Source organism: Triticum dicoccoides, chromosome 4A (assembly GCF_002162155.2).
Source record: "Triticum dicoccoides isolate Atlit2015 ecotype Zavitan chromosome 4A, WEW_v2.0, whole genome shotgun sequence".
Classification (NCBI taxonomy): Eukaryota; Viridiplantae; Streptophyta; class Magnoliopsida; order Poales; family Poaceae; genus Triticum; species Triticum dicoccoides.
Window position 1 is genome coordinate 577043900 of NC_041386.1, and position 19029 is coordinate 577062928.

At 47.4% G+C, this 19029-nt stretch overlaps 3 protein-coding genes across 3 annotated transcripts; 2 read left to right on the top strand and 1 right to left on the bottom strand.

Moving 5' to 3' along the window:
- The first annotated feature begins 1773 nt into the window (after nucleotides 1–1773).
- LOC119286883 (NADH dehydrogenase [ubiquinone] iron-sulfur protein 1, mitochondrial-like) lies at nucleotides 1774–7563 on the top strand. The gene is made up of 5 exons (XM_037566351.1): nucleotides 1774–2206; nucleotides 2462–2708; nucleotides 3058–3352; nucleotides 5469–5843; nucleotides 6319–7563. Exons 1-5 carry the CDS (start codon nucleotides 1789–1791, stop codon nucleotides 7213–7215), a joined length of 2232 nt encoding a protein of 743 aa, XP_037422248.1. The 5' UTR covers nucleotides 1774–1788; the 3' UTR covers nucleotides 7216–7563.
- Nucleotides 7564–7843: 280 nt separating this feature from the next.
- On the top strand, nucleotides 7844–8676 carry LOC119286885. The gene is made up of 2 exons (XM_037566353.1): nucleotides 7844–8239; nucleotides 8450–8676. The coding sequence occupies exons 1-2, from the start codon at nucleotides 7934–7936 to the stop codon at nucleotides 8621–8623; spliced, it is 480 nt and encodes a 159-aa protein (XP_037422250.1). The 5' UTR covers nucleotides 7844–7933; the 3' UTR covers nucleotides 8624–8676.
- Nucleotides 8677–8834: 158 nt separating this feature from the next.
- On the bottom strand, nucleotides 8835–15312 carry LOC119286884 (dynamin-related protein 1C-like). The gene is made up of 16 exons (XM_037566352.1): nucleotides 15075–15312; nucleotides 14910–14973; nucleotides 14722–14826; nucleotides 13407–13508; nucleotides 13153–13203; nucleotides 12990–13051; nucleotides 12559–12649; nucleotides 12352–12416; nucleotides 11908–12102; nucleotides 11700–11819; nucleotides 11475–11545; nucleotides 11079–11304; nucleotides 10535–10585; nucleotides 10187–10415; nucleotides 9436–9575; nucleotides 8835–9182 (listed from the first exon to the last, which is right to left on the bottom strand). Exons 1-16 carry the CDS (start codon nucleotides 15207–15209, stop codon nucleotides 9057–9059), a joined length of 1833 nt encoding a protein of 610 aa, XP_037422249.1. The 5' UTR covers nucleotides 15210–15312; the 3' UTR covers nucleotides 8835–9056.
- Nucleotides 15313–19029: the final 3717 nt, after the last annotated feature.

The window sequence follows — 19029 nt, forward strand, 5'->3', positions numbered from 1 at the left end:
GGATGGTCGGGCCCTGAAATCAAACAGCTCCAAGATCACCGCGTGCTTCCCAACCATCCACGGCCCGCCTCCAAAGATGCGATCACGATCACGTTGATTCTCCAAGTTTGCAACAAAAGTGTTCTCCCCTACCGGGTTAAAATTCAGTCCCTTCGGGTTCCCCCAAGCCGGTCGGAGGACTTTTGCAATTGTGTTGACATGGATGAACTTGCGGTGCAGAACCCTCCCCACCAGAGCCAGTTGGGGTGTCGCTCCTTCCACCTCCTAATCGTCTACTACTAGCTTCCTGCTCTCCTTATCTGCTAGTTTCATCTTCTCCATCATATGCTCCACTTTCTCCCTTGACTTCCTCGATTCCTCTGACGCCATGTCGCCCCGTTCCACAACCCTAGATGCTACCTCTCCTCGTGCTCCAAGGGTGGGTAGGGGTACCAGGACCCCCCCCCTTGAACACCCCGAGAGCAGCCGCGGAGAAGGCGCCGATCAGGGATCAGATTCAGTGCGGAGGGCGCCCAGGATGATTGCGCGCGCGTGGGAGATCGGAATCGCCGCCGCCGCCTGTCCTGCCAGTAAACCCTAGAAGACCGTTCGGGCTTCATTCAATTGGGAACCGTAACTGTCAGCCCGTGTGATTCGAACCCATTTGAAGACCAAAATTTTGTCGGTCGCAACTCTCCCATGGCATGTGGAGAGCACAGATGACCAGGTTGACCACTTGACCATATACGTCCATAAACTCCACACACAATGTCTAAAAAATTCACCGTCTACATGTGAGTTATAAGGGAGCACCTTAATGCCAGAAATGTGTATAAGTTTTTCTTGTTTCAATCACTTTTCCCTAAGCCGCTAGATGTTGAACGAACAACAAGAAATAAGAAATAGATCAGGCACCGTTCATCTTCTTCAACCTCACCTTCTTCTTTCTCCCATGTAACTGCTGACCTACCCTGCCCCATCCGCTTTGCCTACACCCTGTGGCCGGTGGGCCCTGCCGCACCGCCTATACCTCCTTCACTATAGTTGCTTGCCGCCACCGCGACCATCCCTCTATCAGCTATTGTCGGCTCCGGCTCATGCACGGCTCACCCTCGTCATGATTGGCGCTGGCTCTCCTCATGTCATCCCCGCCTTCAACTCGCGCGAAGTGGAATCGACTGACGCAACAACAACAAAAATCCGGATACCCGGTGATTATCAAACGTGAAGTTATAATGATGTTTGATCAATCAATCAATGTCTTAAGTCTTAACATGCAAATTCGGAAGACCAAGGCACAACCAAGGCACAAACATGCAACTAGTTTTTGTTAGTTTGAACATTGCTCTCGTTGAACCAAATTCGGAAGACCAAAACTCTCCTGGGCGTGTGGAAAGCACAGGTGAGTGACGAACCCACACTCACAAAATCCATCGCGTGTTCATGTGGACCACATACACCCGTGGACTACACCCACAGCACAACGGTACCCCGTCCAGCCATTCACCGTCTACCCGTGTACACCGCGTCCATCCAGGAACCCCCCACACACCACACTGCACAAACTGCCACGCCCACGCGGCCTCCCCACCCCCACGAACCCCCCGTCTCACTGCCCGTGGGCCCAGCTCCCCCGACCCCACCCGTCATAGAGACGGTCGGTGCGCGCAGCCTCCATTTCGTCGAGACACCTCGCCCCCATCTCCACCACCCACACCAGCCAAGGGGCACACGGTCTCCGCCCCACCCCCCCCGCCTCCGCGCGATCCAATCGCCTCGCCGTCGCCGCCGCCCGCCGCCGCCGACGCCATGTCCTTCCTCGCGCGGGCGCTCCGCCACTCTAAGCCGTACCTGCCGTCGCGCGGCCCCGCGGCGGGCGTCTCCTGCCGCTGGATCTCGTCGACGTCCGCCGCGGGCTCGCCCGAGGCCGGCGCGGCCGTGGCGCCCGCCGACCCGGAGCTGCCGCCGCCGCGGGAGCCCGTCGGGGGCGCCCGCGTCGAGCTGCCGCCCAACCCGGAGGACGCGCTCGAGGTGTTCGTCGACGGGCACGCCGTGCGGATCCCCAAGGGCTTCTCCGTGCTCCAGGCCTGCGAGGTCGCCGGCGTCGACATCCCGCGCTTCTGCTACCACAGCCGCCTCTCCATCGCCGGCAACTGCCGCATGTGCCTCGTCGAGGTCGAGAAGTCGCCCAAGCCCGTCGCCTCCTGCGCCATGCCCGCCCTCCCAGGTCAGCCGTCCCCCCATTTTGTTTCTTCTTTCAGCGTGTTATATTCGCATCGGCCTCTCAGATCCATTCAGCTCCTAGACAATCAGCGCCTTAGGGTCCTCACGCACATTTCGTTTAATCAGTAATGGTTGTAGAGGCTAGAAATATCGACCTAGTTAATTGTTGTTGGGGTACTGAATGATCGTCTAGTGTGTGTGATTTCTTGTGAGATTTGCGGGGGTTCCTGACCTTGGAGTGCCTTATTTGTTGGATTAGGGATGAAGATTAAGACGAACACACCAATTGCCAAGAAGGCAAGGGAGGGTGTCATGGAGTTCCTGTTGATGAACCATCCGCTGGATTGCCCAATCTGTGACCAGGGCGGGGAGTGCGACCTCCAGGATCAGTCCATGGCCTTTGGGGCTGACCGTGGTCGTTTCACCGACATGAAGCGGTCGGTTGTGGATAAGAATTTGGGCCCCTTGGTGAAGACGGTGATGACCCGTTGCATCCAGTGCACAAGGTGATGTTTTTGGTGCTTCTTGGTCAATGTTTATGAGTATTCACTTTAAATAAATTCATGCATATCCGGTTTCTCTATGTTTTCACGACTGTAGGTGATTCATTTTTTCTAGTGGTGTAAGGTTAAGAGCTTATTGTGAGAACTTGTTAACGTTAACAACTGTTGGAGCAGAGCATTCCTTCTAATTTATTCATGTGCTTCAGTATGAACAATTTACTGGTTCTTAGTTTGTGTTGCATTATTGTTGCAGTAACAAATTATCCTTTGGGGAAAATAGTTTAGCTACTTGTGCATAGTTTACCTTTACATTCTGCTAGTATGTAATTTTCAATTTTCTTTGATCTTACAGGTGCGTCAGGTTTGCATCTGAGGTTGCTGGTGTTCAGGACCTGGGTATGTTAGGCCGTGGCAGTGGTGAAGAAATCGGAACATATGTGGGGAAACTTATGACAAGTGAACTATCTGGAAACGTTATTGATATCTGCCCCGTTGGAGCTCTTACATCCAAGCCATTTGCATTTAAAGCTAGGAACTGGGAGATGAAGGGCACTGAGACTATTGATGTTACTGATGCAGTAGGGTCCAACATACGTGTTGACAGCAGAGGTCCTGAAGTTATGCGCATTGTTCCTCGTCTCAATGAGGTTTGCTTATTCTCTGCTTCTTTGTAACTTTGCCTGTTTTGTACGGTCATACTGCCTGATACTTCATGGTAATATTACTATATTAAGTTATTAACCATGTTGTGAACCCCCAGATGCCATAACATATGCTAAGTCTGCCGTAAAAGGTTGCCTACCGTATGAAGAAGGCTTGTAGGCACTAGGCACCACCCTCCTACCTTAAGTGCGACTGTCTAGCCCATGTAATCAGTAACTAGGTGCTAGGCGATACCTCCTGCCCTTCTAGTGCCTATGCTTTTGGGAACATTATAAATGTTACAATATGGTCATTACGGAAATTTCTGTCATGCTTTCTCAGAATGGCATCCATAACTCTTGTCGAAAGATTGTTCAATGTTGTTAAATGAACATCCAAATTACTGTGTGTGCTTAAATTATTAGGTTAACTGCTCCATATGCATTAAACTGTTATTTAACAGTTAAACCGTTGTATTATTACCAACTAAAAAGCACGGTTACGGGGACGGAAAGACGGGGATGCGCATACGGGGATACAGCATTTTTCAAAAACAGCCATTCGGGGATACGGCGAGTATATATAAAATAAAATAAAAATATGCCATGTAATATACATTTAAGACAGAAAATTAATGAGAAAGAGATGAGAATAGAGAATAGTGCCCCATTTGGTGTCTCTTTTATCAAGTGCTTGATTGATCCTCATTCCCCCATGTCATGTCGTCATTGCAAGCTGCATCCATCTTGCAAAACACATCAAACACAAACAGTAAAGAAGGTTAGAAGATTAAAAGACAAGACATAATTGGAAGACAATACAAGCATGAGCAGCAGCAGCACCAGCATAAGCGGCAGCACAAGCAAGCAGCAAGCCAGCAAGCAACATCCAGCAGCACAAGCAAATCTGAAGAATAAAAGAGGTTGAGGAAAGAGGAGAGGGGAGAGGCTGCTGGGTTACATGCGAGGCTGCGGGTAGCGCCAGCGGTCGCCGGTCGAATCCAGGCGTCGCCGGCGGCGGCGGCTTCGATCTGGGAGGCTGGCGGCGCGTTCCAGTGTTACCTGGGAGGCTGGGAGGGAGCAGCTCGTCCTTGAGACGAGAGCGTGCGGGAGTTCCTGCAAATAGGTTAGGTATACTGGGTTGTGTCGAGGCTGTTTTGGGCCAGGCCGTGTCCCAAATGTATCCTGCACGTGTCCCGGCGTATCCCTGTGTTTTTTCTCTTTTTTAAAAAATAAAAAATCGGGGGATACTGCAAAGTTCGCGAATCCTGGCGTATCCTCGTATCCCGCCGTATCAGAACGGCAGTTCGGCACTTCCAGCCGTGTCTGTGCCTTTTAGATTACCAATGCTGCCTCTCCCATACAGTGACATGTTACCTTGGTATATTTTGTAATATTAGTAGCTTGACAGTGCTCCCAGGATTTGTTCTTCTTGCAGAGTCATATTGTAACTGAATGCATTTGTCATAGTGTATCTTATTTGCTTCCACTGTTTTTGAGTCGAATAACTAGTCATGACTAGTCGACGAGTCGTAACTGAAAGTCGACTCAAATCATTGGCTGAGTCGAGCGACTCGATCGACTAGTCGCGACTAGTCCAGGTTTTGGAGTCGAACTTCTAAAAGCTGGCCCCGCCTGTCTATTTTTTTTGCTTGCCCAATCCCCCCGTGAAACCTAGATCGAGACTAGTTTTCCCCTGATCGAAACCTACCCTGCGACCCTCTCCCTTGCCCCTTGGCCGGCGGCGTCGCAAGCTGGTTGCTGCTGCTCCCCCTCCTCCCCTGGTTGCTGGCTTGCTGTTGCTCATCCCCTGTACCTATTGCTTAACTCATGTCAACTAGTCGACCATGAGTCTAGATTATTCATGACTAGTCAAGAGTCGCTACCCCAGAACGACTCGTCGACTCCAAAACATTGTTCCTGATTCTGGACCTAAAAGAGATGGTAGTAAATGTTGGTGTACTGTGAGAATATAATACAACATAATTTAAAGTGCTCTTTCATACTTTTGTTATGTAATTTGCTTAAGGAATGGCTAGTTGACTGAGCCTTCCATCCTTAGCCTGCTAATTTATTTGCTATGAACATGAAAACCCAATTGAGCATATTTTTATCATTGCAGGATATCAATGAAGAATGGATATCTGACAAAACACGGTTTTGTTATGATGGTTTGAAGAGGCAAAGACTAAATGACCCTATGATTCGTGGTCCTGATGGCAGGTTCAAGGCAGTGACATGGCGTGATGCTATTGCGGTTGTTGCTGAGGTTTTGAATCAAGTCAAGCCAGAAGAAATTACTGGAGTCGCTGGCAAACTTTCTGATGCAGAATCCATGATGGCGCTGAAAGATTTTATTAATAAAATGGGTTCGGATAAGGTGCTCTGTGAGGGGAATGGCCCGAATCCACCAGCAGATATTCGATCAAACTACCTAATGAATACTAGCATTGCTGGTCTTGAGAAAGCTGATGTCTTCCTTTTGGTTGGCACACAGGTAAAACTCTGGTTTTCTTGCTCATGATCATTTCTCAGTTGCTTTCCTTATCTAACAATATGCTTAGTTTGGTGTTCTGGTAGTGTATCTTTTAGAGCCATTGCGGCAATATCTTGCTAGAGTTTATAAAAACAACCCTGTAATAGAAATATTCCATGACACATCACAACATAACATGTTGAGCACAAAGTAACCTCTAATTATATACCATTGCTAGTGGTGTTTTTCTTTCCAATAGCTAGTAGTATACTAGTAATAATGCAGCTGATGTTTCTAAAGAATTGCGGTTACTTTCTTCAAGCGTAACGTAGCAATGAACCACCATTAAGTAGACGAATTTATTTGTGAGTAATATCCAACTTGTGAGACCAAGGGAATTGAGATGTGCTGTTTGTCCTTCATATCTTTTGTCACCTCTTCTTTTCGGTCATCCAACTATTCTGAGTAACATTTTTTGTTTGCCTCCATAAAACAGCCAAGGGTGGAAGCTGCTATGGTGAACGCAAGGATTCAGAAGACTGTTAGAGCAACACAAGCAAAGGTGGGCTACATTGGTCCTCCAGCAGACTTCAACTATGACACTTGGCATCTTGGCACAGGGCCAGATACCCTTGTCGAGATCGCCGAGGGCCGACATCCTTTCTGTTCAATACTGAAGTCTGCAAAGAACCCAGTAATCATCGCTGGAGCTGGGTTATTCGAACGAGAAGACCAAGGTGCTGTGTTCTCAACAATTGAAACCGTAGCCAAGAAGTTCAATGTGACGAGACCAGACTGGAACGGGCTTAATGTCCTATTGCTCCATGCTGCACAGGCCGCAGCTCTTGATCTGGGCCTCGTCGCTAATCCTACCGAGAGCGTCAAGTCTGCAAAGTTCCTTTACCTGATGGGAGCCGATGATGTGAACTTGGACAACCTTCCAGCGGATGCATTTGTTGTTTACCAGGGCCACCATGGTGACAAGGCCGTGTACAGGGCCAATGTTATTCTGCCATCTTCAGCATTTAGTGAGAAAGAAGGCACTTACGAGAACACTGAGGGTTGCACCCAGTGGACCATCCCAGCTGTGCCTACAGTTGGTGATGCTAGGGATGACTGGAAGATCGTCCGTGCTCTTTCCGAGGTTGCCGGGGCGCCACTGCCCTACGACAGCGTCGCAGCTGTGAGGAGCCGGATTAGTATGGTGGCCCCAAATCTTGTGCGCGTTGATGAGAGGGAGCCTTCGGTGATCTCTGCCGAGGTGAAGCCTCCGGTGAAGCAGCAAGTGAGCCCGGCTCCATTCAAAGCTGCCGTGGAGAACTTCTACATGACCGACGCGATCACACGGGCTTCCAAGATCATGGCTCAGTGCAGCGCAACCTTGAAGAAGTGAGGTCCTACTCTATGTTACGCCCCCTTGAAGAAGTTAAATCATCGGCATACGAGATTTTAGTTGCTTTTTCCATTTCACTCACCAGTTGTTGCTTGGGAGTATAAATTTGGACTGCCTCTACCCTAGCTAGATCCGAGGAGCAGCGAAACTTGAAAGCAGTGCATTTTTCTGTAACGTGTGAGAAGCGGAGCATACTTAATAAGCTTGTTTTGTCCTTTTGAATTAGACGGCAGCCGCAAGCAAATAATTTTGTTGTATTTGGGTTTTCGCCTGCTCGTTTCACGGTTCCAGGGTGCAGGCGAATGTAGCTGTATGTGCAAATTAAGGTATACCCCATTTTATCATTCACTGGTGTGTTGAATGGCACATAGTTTTGGATCTCCCGTTCTCTTCCTTGGATCATTAGCTTGCATGTTTTGCCGTGGTGCTTGTTTGGCTGATTGGTTTTCATTGGTACGTACTCCCTACTTGTCTCGAATATGGATGTATCTAGAACTAAAATACATCTAGATGCATCCATTTCTGCGACAAGTAATTCCGAACGGAGGGAGTAGCAGCTAACAAAAATTCTGATCTGCGTAACGATGATACATCTCGTCCATGGCAGCAGAAAGCCAAGGTGAAGCTCCTTGTGCTAATAATACTGCGAACGAATGCGACCAAACAAAACCGCGCCTTATCCTCCCAACCAAGGCTCATCGCGCCGCGCCCCAGCATCATGAGCAGCGTCACTGCCACCGGCATCTCGCAGTCCACCGGCCCGTGCCTCCTGCTTCGCCAACACCACCGCCGGCGAGTGGTGCCGCGGTCCCTATTCCGGCGGCAGCCGCGCGGGCACACGACTGCCCGGTGGGCGTGCGGCGCCAGGAGGCGGGTGAGGTACGAGGAAGAGGAGGACGAGGAGGAGTACGGGCACAACGAGGAGATGGCGCGGCTGGAGACCTACAGCGAGGGGGCGCGCGACGTGGCCCTCCTCGTCACGGCCGCCGTCGACGGCGAGCTCGAGTCCGTGCTCGTCTTCAAGGTACTCCCTCCGTCCGGAAATACTTGTCATTAAACTGGATAAAAAGAGATGTATCTAGATGTATTTTAGTTCTAGATACGTCTATTTTTATCCATTTTGATGACAAATATTTCTGGACGGAGGGAGTACTCCGATACCGATCGACCAGCGCACACTGATGCGCGTTGCTTCTTCTACACTGATGCGCGTTGCTGTTGTGCGTGGTGGCAGGGCTTCTCGTCGAGCCTGAGCGGGAGGACGGCGCCGGACCCGGCCATGAGCGTGCTCCCGGAGAGGGCCGTCATACAGTCCGTCGACGTGGTCAAGGGGCCGTTCGACCCCGACAACATCGAGTACCTCGAGAAGGATTTGTCATGGGAAGAATTCAAGAGCCGACTCCAATAGCCAAACATGTATCACCTCTGTTTTGAATCACAAGACGTTTTTGGATATGTCAATATGGACTACATGCGAACTAAAATGAGTGCACAGACACACAAATGCGTCTATATACATCTGATTCATAAGGAAGTTAGAACATCTTATATTTCGGATCGGATGGAGTAGAACAAACACACAAATTTGTCTCACTGGAGGATCATGGGGATGCATCAACTGAACAAAGAATACATCATCTGTATTAATATCGATACGAATCATACAGGAGGCCAAAGGATGGCCAAAGAAGCAACGGTGTCTGTCCATGTCTCGGTGGTAGCCACAAAACAACACTCGGCAACAAGGCCCGTGTACAAAGCATATGCAAAACGAATGGAGCATCTCTACTACACACGTTCTATCTGTTCCAGCCGCGAACGCTCTATCGGATCAGATCAGATCATTTCCATGCAACCGAGTCGATCTCGTTCCTCGCGGACTTGTACAGCTCCAGCTTCTTCACGAGGGAATCCCTCTTCTCCATCAACGCGGGATCCTCGTCCAGCATCGCGCTCAGCTGTTTCTTCTGTGTTGTGGAAACAAGGACAAATGGAGGGAAAATGAGAATGATGCTTTAGTACAACGCCCAGGAGGTTGCTATAATACTTATGCAAATGCAAATCAACACAAGGTTACAAAATACACAAAATTAAAGTCTGGTGAAATTTTTCAATTTACCCACTGACTGGTGCGTGGGTAAACAGAAGTGGAAGATCAAATGCATCTCTGTATTTATGTGCGAAAATAGTAGATTCAGTAAGTAGTCAGCAAAAACATACCTCTTTGCTTCCTACATGCGCATAGAAACGGTTGAGCAAGTTTCTTTTTGCCTCCTTCACTTGGCAATGCACAACGGCTTTCGGAATTGTGTTCCTCAATGTATCGCAAACCATGTTGATGTAAGATGATACATTCGATCCTGAAATTAAGGGACGGCGTCATTAATACTGCTATATTGTAAACTGCTGTCGACTCTGTTAAGGTGTATACATAGTGATTGACTCGGTTAACGTGGATAGTTTATCTACACTAGAATCGAGATGCATAGGCGAGTTTGTCCTTCATCATGTGCAATTATTCCAAGCGCTTAGGTTTCACAGCACAAACTACATGATCCTAAACAAAGGTTGACTACTACCTCCATTTTGCTGTTCGTTCAAAAATATTTGTCAATTGAGAGAATAAAAAATATTTGTCCATTGAGAGAATCAAGAGTAGTTTAATGCAATACTTTCTATACTCAATTCTACGATGATGCTTTGAAGAAGTTAATATGCGATCTGAAGATAGATATAGCGAAACGCATGCTATTTGGAAGGCAGAAATTTCACATGAAACATGAACCGTGAAAAAATAAAAGCAATGCAAACAGGGCCTAAAGCTGGATGTACCACCAGCTACTGCTAATTGGTTGTCTGGATATAAAATTGATTCACATGAACTTGTTTGATCTGTCATTTGAGGACTTCATTGCCTTGGTGTGTTCATCCTAAAACAGTAGTCCCTTGAAAGGATTGAATAGTAACTTACCGATTCTTCTAAGATGGTTGTCCTGATATCTGTCGTTGGCCGGAGTGTTGTTGTTAGCTCCTTTGTCTGGTTCAGTAGGAAGTTTCCTGAAGAACTCTACGGTTAGGTAACTGGCCTCCATGTCAACTAGACGAATAACTGTCTTTCGGCCATCCTCACGGAATCTTTCTAGGCTTTCATTTGCTGCTGCAGCTATATCTGATTGAAGCGTTGGGAAACGCTTTAATTCCTGGCACAGTCAAGGTAGCCATGATATATAAGAAATGAGAAACAGTCCAAGGGAGGAGTGACGTTTGGCAATCACTCATCCATAACCAAAGTTCACCAAAAAAAACAAAAAACACTCACCTCTGTTGCTGCAATCGATCTCCGGACTAGCTCCTTCAATACCAAATGGACCTGCAAATTATGAGACCATCAGCAAGTGCATGTAGCTAACAAAATTATGCTCCCCAAAAAGCATTGCTATCAGATATCCTCCTTTATTTTTCAAAAATGAGAAATGTGAAAATTCCTCTCTCGCTCTAGTCTCATTGCTTCCACATTTGAACATGCAACAAACTTACTAAACCATTCCTACTTCGACAAGATAATGGTTCACTGCTATGTAACTTCACATACCACATCCATAAATTGCTCTTTGAATTAATCGAGATAATCACATGAAATGACATCTCTGTGTATGTACTTGAGATGTCCCTATTATACTACTTCAGAAGTTTCTCATAGTCCAGCAATATCCTGAATTAACTTTATAATGAATAAATACCATAAGATAGAACCTAGACTCTACATGAGAAAAGTAGTTAAGTTGGTATGTTTACATATCAGTTACTGAAACATGACCCAGTTGCTTAAACATTAAGGGGAGCCATGGATAAAAAAGTTATACCGCATCAACTGAAGCTTCAGCTGGGCCCCTAAAGTAGCTGAGTGAACTATCTATAAGCCTTCTATAACCTTGCTCAGGGGCAATCAAATGGGGCTGGTAACCGTCAGCCTCAGAAATGACTTTCCGAACATTTTGCAGCGAAAGATGTTTATCGAAAGGAAGCTTTTTCAGTGCTGCAGGTAACTGGTGGTCAAAGACACCATAAATGCGATCTCCACCTGGTCGACTGGTAACAATGATAAAGAAAGGTAAATTATTAGAAGCATTCTTCCAAACAAAAAGGGAAAGCATGCTTGCAGTTTCTTCACCATATATCTAGGAAGCATGTACAAAATGTAAGGCATCATTATCAAAGGAAAAAGTCACATGTACAAAATGGCTAGTTGAACATCTTACCCGCCATCTAAGTGCTCTTTAAAAACACGGTCAAATGCGCGACACATGTCCAATATCGTATACAATTGTGCCTGTCGATTATGTTAAATGTATGAGAGAAATGCTATATAAAAGTTGTTCTGGAATCTAGAATGTGCTTGCCATTAACATCACTGTAAATGAACATTCCAAGCTGTGGCGCAAATTACTTTTCAGCTTTTATGTTACTACTATGGTAATTCTTACCCCAGCGTCACCTCCAATTGGCCTACCAAGTCGATCCAACTCAGCTTCAATTTCATCAACTGTCTTGTTGATCATTGATATAATACTTGGAATTTTGGCTTTGATCACAGCCTCTAAATGCTGGATAAATAAATGGACATACATCAGCAAACAGTTTATGCAAAATTGAAATTTTGGCGAAGTTAACAGAGAGAGCAAATGACCTAACCTGTGACAGAAGCTTAGCGAGATACTCGGCACCCATTTTATGTGCCAAGTGACCATAATCAGGACTACTTTGAAAGTACTCTTGTTCTTTGCGACGTGCTGCGAGCATGTCAACATTTTTGTTGATATCAGCCTGTGAACGGTTGACAATGCCCACCCAGGGGTGCTGCAAGCGATATGACCTCCCTTCGAGTACCTAGGGTCAATTAAGAAAGGAAGGTTTAAGTGATATGCTCTATGTTTTTAAAGCGTCCCTAAGGCGACGCCTAGGCGTCGAAGCGCTCTCCCTCCGCTTTGGAAAATCGACCGCTTTGGGCGCCTAGGCGTCCAAAGCGCCCGCCTAGGCGCCAAAGCGCCCCCCCTCCCTAAGGCAGTAAGGCGTCGCCTTAAAAACATAGGATATGCTCATCGAGGATGAGTTCATAGCAATTGCAAGACCACATACATCAATAGCATTGGTACCCTTGTCCATCAAATCAAGTTTTGTTACAACTCCAAAGGTCCTTTCACCTGAAAATGGAAAGGGATGTCAAAAGAAAGAAAAGAAACTTGCCAGATTACCATGGCATGATAACGACAAAAGGTATATTTATAATTCTTGTTTTATGCAAAGTAGATTTGAAATGCTGCAGGAACAAAACTCAAACTGCACCTGTAGGATCCACTTCCTTAGCAAGCTTGATAGCATCTGATGTTGCTATATCTTGGTTTGCTGGAGAGATAGCTAATATAATAGAGTTTGGCTGAAGTTTCCAGACAAAGAAAAGAGGTCAAGAAAGTTATAGATTTTAACCAACAAAATGGTCAATCGTCTTTGCCTCATGTAATGATGTAAATAAAAACAGGACTCGCGATACAAATATAGCAAGAGACCAACAATGAATACAAACTTAAGACTGGTTCTTAATTTATTATACCAATCCTAGAAGGGAGAAAAATATGCCGAGACAGCACCATTATAATACCATGTTTATTTGAGCTACATTTACTTCATGAATATTCCGTGCTATGCTATGCCAGTTCTAAGCATTACTCATGTTTTAGCCTAATCAGTATAGCAAACCACAGCTGCGATTATTTTACCTTGTCAACATAAGTCCGGACCATGTTTTCAATATCTTGCACAATAGACTCTGGCTGCCCCTCTGTAGTAGATAGTTGCAGTTAGGATAGTTATATAATAATGCAATAAAGAATTTTATCCTGACCAAAGAAGAAGCAGCTAAGTCAATAAGGGAAACATTACCTACAGCAACCTTTGTCAGTCCAGGAAGATCAATAAGTGTCAAGTTAACAACTGCACAAAAAAGGTTCCAAATTAAGCTAGTTCAGAAGGTATAAATAAAATAACAAAAACTAAGACATCTAATCAGCACATAGAAATCTTTAGGAGTATGTGCAATATAGTGCAGCAGCATGAACACATTTTGCTAAAAAAAAGGCTATAAATTTGAGAAGTAGATACACATCAACAAATCTAAACAAATACCCAAGTCTTACCATGTGGAGAATATATACTCAAATGGATAGGAACATTTGATATTGCTTTCGATTTTCCAGTCATGCGATCAGTTTCATCAGCAATCTCTTTCCTAACAGCAGCTGCATTAAGGTTTTAACAAAAAAATAACTTAACATCACCACAATACAAACAAACAAAAGGGCAGATCAGTAATCACATATGCTTTGATGTCTTACACTAATAATAAAACAAATAAACATTGAGATTATCATGCTAAATAACAGTGAACATCCCAGAACTTAACAAGTACAACGGCCAGGAACAATGAACAGGTTCACACGCTTTCACAAACTAATGCAGTTAATTCTTCCACAAATGAAATTGCCCAATTTTCTATATTGAAGTTATTGTTCATGGTACTTAAAGAAAAGGTAAAGCAATGTAATTCATTTGATTGAGCGCTACAAATAACTAAGTTTGCTGCATGAGGAAAATTAAAGTACTACATGCTCACCATGTACCATTGGGATTACCTGTTGTCATAATGCATGGGTCTTCAAAGTATTTAATATTTATACACTGCGCATAATTCTTAGATGTGTTATAGCACTATACATTTTCTTTCATTGTTGAGTATTCTACTGCAGCTTCAAAATGAAACTCTTACCACCAAATATATGCTTGGTCATTGGCAAATATTACACTGGTGAGAACATGTAATGCTAATGGCATTAGTTCCTATGGAATCAAGTATATGTTTGCAATTACTACAATAGTGAGAAGCATGTAATGTTAATGGCAAATATTACTTCTGAGATGTAGGCCACAATGTCATTTACTCCTTAGTTCACACCGTACAAAGATATTTGATCATGTGGTATGCTTCTATGATATTTTCCCCATTTATAGACACAACAGTTGAATATTTTGATATGAAAATTGTGAACATATATTTGATAGTAGGGCGGTGTTTATGCTAAGTGTATACTTATTTGCAGAAGATGGATCACATGATAGATGTAGTTCAGTGCACTAAGTATAATAAGGTGATGCAGAATGCTTTCTTATATGCATCTCTCATGGGTCGGTTACAATTTCAACAGTTGGATATTTTGATGCAAAAGTGGGGGAAAATAGTAGGGCGGTGTATGCTAACTGAATTATACTTATTTGTAGATGTATTGAAACAAGTATAGTTAGGGAATGTAGGATGCTTTCTTATATATGTTTCTCTCTCGGGTCGGTTATTGTTGCAATTGAGAACAGCTTTTGACAACAACAATTGGAACTGAAGAAACCAAGCAAGCTGCTGGGCTGGAAGCAAGCAAGCACAGCGGAGCATAGGTCCCTTACCAAAGTCGGAGAAGCGCTTCCGCGGGGCGTGGAGGAACTCGGCGTACTCCTGGCCGCCCTCGGTCTTGTGCAGCTGCAGCACCAGAGGCCTCCTCGTCACGATCCCTAGTCAAGCCAACAATAAAGCAAATCAGCGACTCAGGACCAACTATTTTTTTTTAAGAAATGGCGATCCAGCGCGGGATTACCAGATCCACGGGGCAGGAAGTCCCTCCCGACAATGCTCTCGAGCACCGACGACTTCCCGGAACTCTGGAGGCAGCAGAAAACGCAAGCAATGAGAGAGCGGCCCGGGGGGCAGATCTGGGCGCGGGGCCGGCGGATCTGGGGGGCGGGCGGGGGCGGGGGCGTACCTGGCCTCCGACGACGGCGACGGAGGGGAGCGCCTCCCAGAGCGAGCCCCCGGCGCCGCCGCCGTGGTCGCCGAGCACGGTGCACGCCTGCTGGATCCGGTTCACCAGCCCGATCAGGCTCCCCATCGTCGCCATCTCGGGCGAGGCCTCGCCGCGCGCGGCCCCTCCCCCTCGCTGCGCGGTCGCCGGCGGCGAGCGGGACGCGGTGGCGGTGGCGGTGGCGGTGGCGGTGGCTGTGGGGGTTGGGATCTGCTTGCCGGAGTGGGGAGAGGAGGAGGAGGAACCGAGAAAATGGGTTAAGCTAAAAAGGATTTTAAAAGCGGAGGTTATATGTGGGTTCGGGGGCGGGGCGCGAGCTGGGTGGACCGGGCCTTGCTGCGCCGGCGTGGGGAGGCTGCGGGTGGGGCCGGGAGGTTCGTGGCGGTTGGACGTGGTGGATGGTGGGTCTGGGGTGGACCGGGAGCAGGGAGCCGGAGCCGTTGGATCTCGGCTTTGTGCTGCTGCCTCCAGCTCCGGGCGACCGACGGCTGGCCAGTGGGGCCCACCTTTCTGGTGCGTGACGCGTGAGCAGCACTTGCCTGCATTGGCGCACCTCGCGTTTGAAATCAACGGTGGGGACGGAGGCATACGAACAGGAACAGTGTTTTTTTTTTCGAAAACACTAACGTGTGGGCGTCGCCCACACGCATGGATCCTCATCCAATCAATTTTGCACGAATCTTGGCGTGTTCTAGCAGTTTTCGTGTGTCATGTAGGACTAAACTGGTGTGTGGGCATTCATTCGGTCGCCCACACGTCTTTTTTCACCACATGAGGACTACTGTGTGGGCGTTTAACAATTCGCCCACACACCAGTTTTCACGCACGCAGAGGGGACTGGTGTGTGGGCGTTTATCACTTCGCCCACACGCTCGTCTCCTCGCCCACACTCAAAGCTGGCAGTTGCCATGTGTTTCTGCAGGGCACATGGCAACTGCCCTAGTTTTGCTTGTAAGCAGATGACAACTCTTTTTTATCCGAGTTGCCATGTGTTTTTGCATGGTACATGACAACTGCCCTAGCGTGCACGTAAACAGATGGCAACTATTTCTCTTTTCATGGCAACTGCCCTAGCGTGCTTGTGAGCACACGACAAACTCTCTCTTTTACCCGAACATGTTTTTTTGCCATGCTTTTTTTGTAGTGCTACACGGCAACTGCCTAGTGTTAGTGGATGACAACTCCTAAAGTTTTGAAATCATGGCAACTGCAGTAGACCAGACCATACATGGCAACTGCAGTTGAGCAACCATGGCAACTGTAGTTGTCCGACATGGCAACCGAAGTTCAGCGACATGGCAACTACAGTTAAACGAACATGGACGACTGGACCATGGCAACTGCGGGACGCGCGGTGACTGTCACTCGGGGCGTGCGGGACCACGAGGTACGAGACCTGACGTACGAAGCGTGTAGGCGTTATCTATTCCGCCCACACGCACGTGTGTGAGAAGGATCGGTAGGAAAAAAGGTATGTGGGCATTACTTGTTTTGCCCACACAGGTGTGTGGCTGTTCCTTTTATACATCACACAAAATATGTGGGCAGACCCCCTAACACCCACACGTGTGGCACTTATCAGCGTCCTTTTTTTAGGAATGTAGCCACTTTATTGATCAAATTCCACAGAAGGTGGGATGCAAACTGGATCATGTCGCTGGCCAGGCCAAACATGAAGCCCCGGAGCTAGGTTTCTAGCAAATTTTGCTAACCTATGAGTTTTGACATTAACACTATGACTTTCAAAAATAAAGTTAGAAGAAAAGGGGGCCGATCTAGATTTTATCTCTTGAATGATTGCTCCGTGGAGACCATTGCTGCCCTTCGTGATGTCTTCCACCACCTGCTTGCAGTCAGAAGAGATGATGAATCTTTGGAGATGAAGATCTTCAGCAAGGAATATAGCTTCCCGTCAGGCTATCGCCTCCAACGTCGCTGGATCACTGACTCCATACACGACTAGCGCTGAGCTTCCCAAAAAGTTGTCGTGGCTGTCCCTGCAGACCGCTGCTGCCGACCCACCTCTTTGGGCACGTACACCCGCGTTCACGTGAATCTTAGCAAAATTTCCCGGAGGAGCTCTTGGTCGATTAATGGTTTCTGATTGCACATTAGCCACTCTTTGTTGTGTTGTCTGTTTTGCCCGCACAACGTTCAAGTCTGCAATAAACTGAGAGATGAACGATTGTATTGCATGTGGGGATTGAAATATAGCTTCATGGATGGCTTTCCTCCTAGAAGACCAGATTGCCCAAAGGGTAACTGCAGTTAGCATAAATTGATCATGCGATAGTGTTTCTAGTAGTGAGAAAAGCCAATTCTTTGCACTCGGTTCTGTGTTCACTGCTAGCTTGCTTCCCAGATCCTCATCAATGAGAGCCTAAGTACATCTGGATACTGTACACTCGAGGAGGGAGTGCCGCCATGAATCCGGCGCGCCACATATTCCGCATGAACTCGAATTCGACATGTGTCGATGGGCACGGACGTCCTCTGTTGGTAGCGAGTGCTTCGACAGTCTCCATAAGAACATACACACTTTAGCCAGCTGTGTTAAACAGTACGGCTATCACTACTGCCGATAAGTACGCGTTTGGTTGCTCGCACCTTTTTTTCCCTTTGCATAAATTTTTTTAGAAACAAGGCCGAGGCCCGGCGTTGAATCAATGACACCCTTACAGACCAGATCGCCACGCAACACACACGACAACATCAACACAGACACACACAAAAAACAGTAAAAGGATACACGAAACTACAGAGCCAGCTAGCAGGACATCGTAAAGCCCACACTCGGAAGTTTGACCAGACGGTGCCTTCGGTCGACGCCGCAATCTTGTCAAAGAGACAAAGCCAGGGAGGTGAATTGTCGCCCGAGGATGCCCATGTGCCATCAAAACTCCGAGGCCACACCGGCGTCACACCATTCGTCTCCGCTGCCAAAGATGGCAACACCTACCCTCTCGCCCTGGCTCGTAGGGCGCCGTAACGTCGGCATGGCGGAGTTGCCCCCGTGCATGCATGGACATTGAACAACGAGAGGGTAGGACGACAGGCACTAGCACCTCACCTCGTGAAACACCTCATCCATTGCGACCCTCGCCTTCGAAGCACACCACGACACATGACCCAAGCAGCCGGACGAAAGCATAATCGAAGACGCGGAGAGAAGAAAATGCACGACGCCATGGGGCACACCTGCCATTGAGTAGCGCAACAATGAAGAACACACCGGCCGCAAACAACGGTTGACCATCCTGCACGAGATCATTGCCCGCCCTCCCATTGTCCAAAGGCGGCGCCTTCAAGAAGGTGAACGACGTTGGAGCGTCGCAGCCGCCCAAATCCGAAGCATGGGAGGGAACATCAATCCCACCCCCCCCTCCTAAGGTGGTGATCTCGACCAGCGAAGCGACTTCTTCATCTCCGGACTCTAATCTGCGGCAATGGGATTTCTCAAACTCATGTCAGGGCGAAATCCTGACTCGGCTCGCCGATGTTGGCAGTGGCGGCACCCGCAAGTGTCGTTTCCCTTCTTGGAGACGCTGCCATGGCCGTTATCCGTGCCCCTCTTCGAGCATCGGCGGAAACCCTTGGTCCGATTCTTCATATCGAGTGGCGGTGGCGTCACGACATCGCTCCCCTTCTTGAAGGCGCCATTTTGCTTGCGCGAGGCGTCCCAGGTGTTGGATCTAGAGACGATCGACGTCTTGCCGGTTCGGCTTGCCCCTACCTAGGCTTGGTTTAGCTGTGGGTTTTTTCGTTTCTCCGGGCTGAGCATCCCATGTCTCTCTGCTACAGGTCTTATGTTCATGCCTTCTCATGGATGCATTCGTGCCATGTGTTGTACTGTCTTATGTACTTATTCTAATTTGCTCTACAATGCAATGATACGCAAGTTTTGCGTATTTACGAA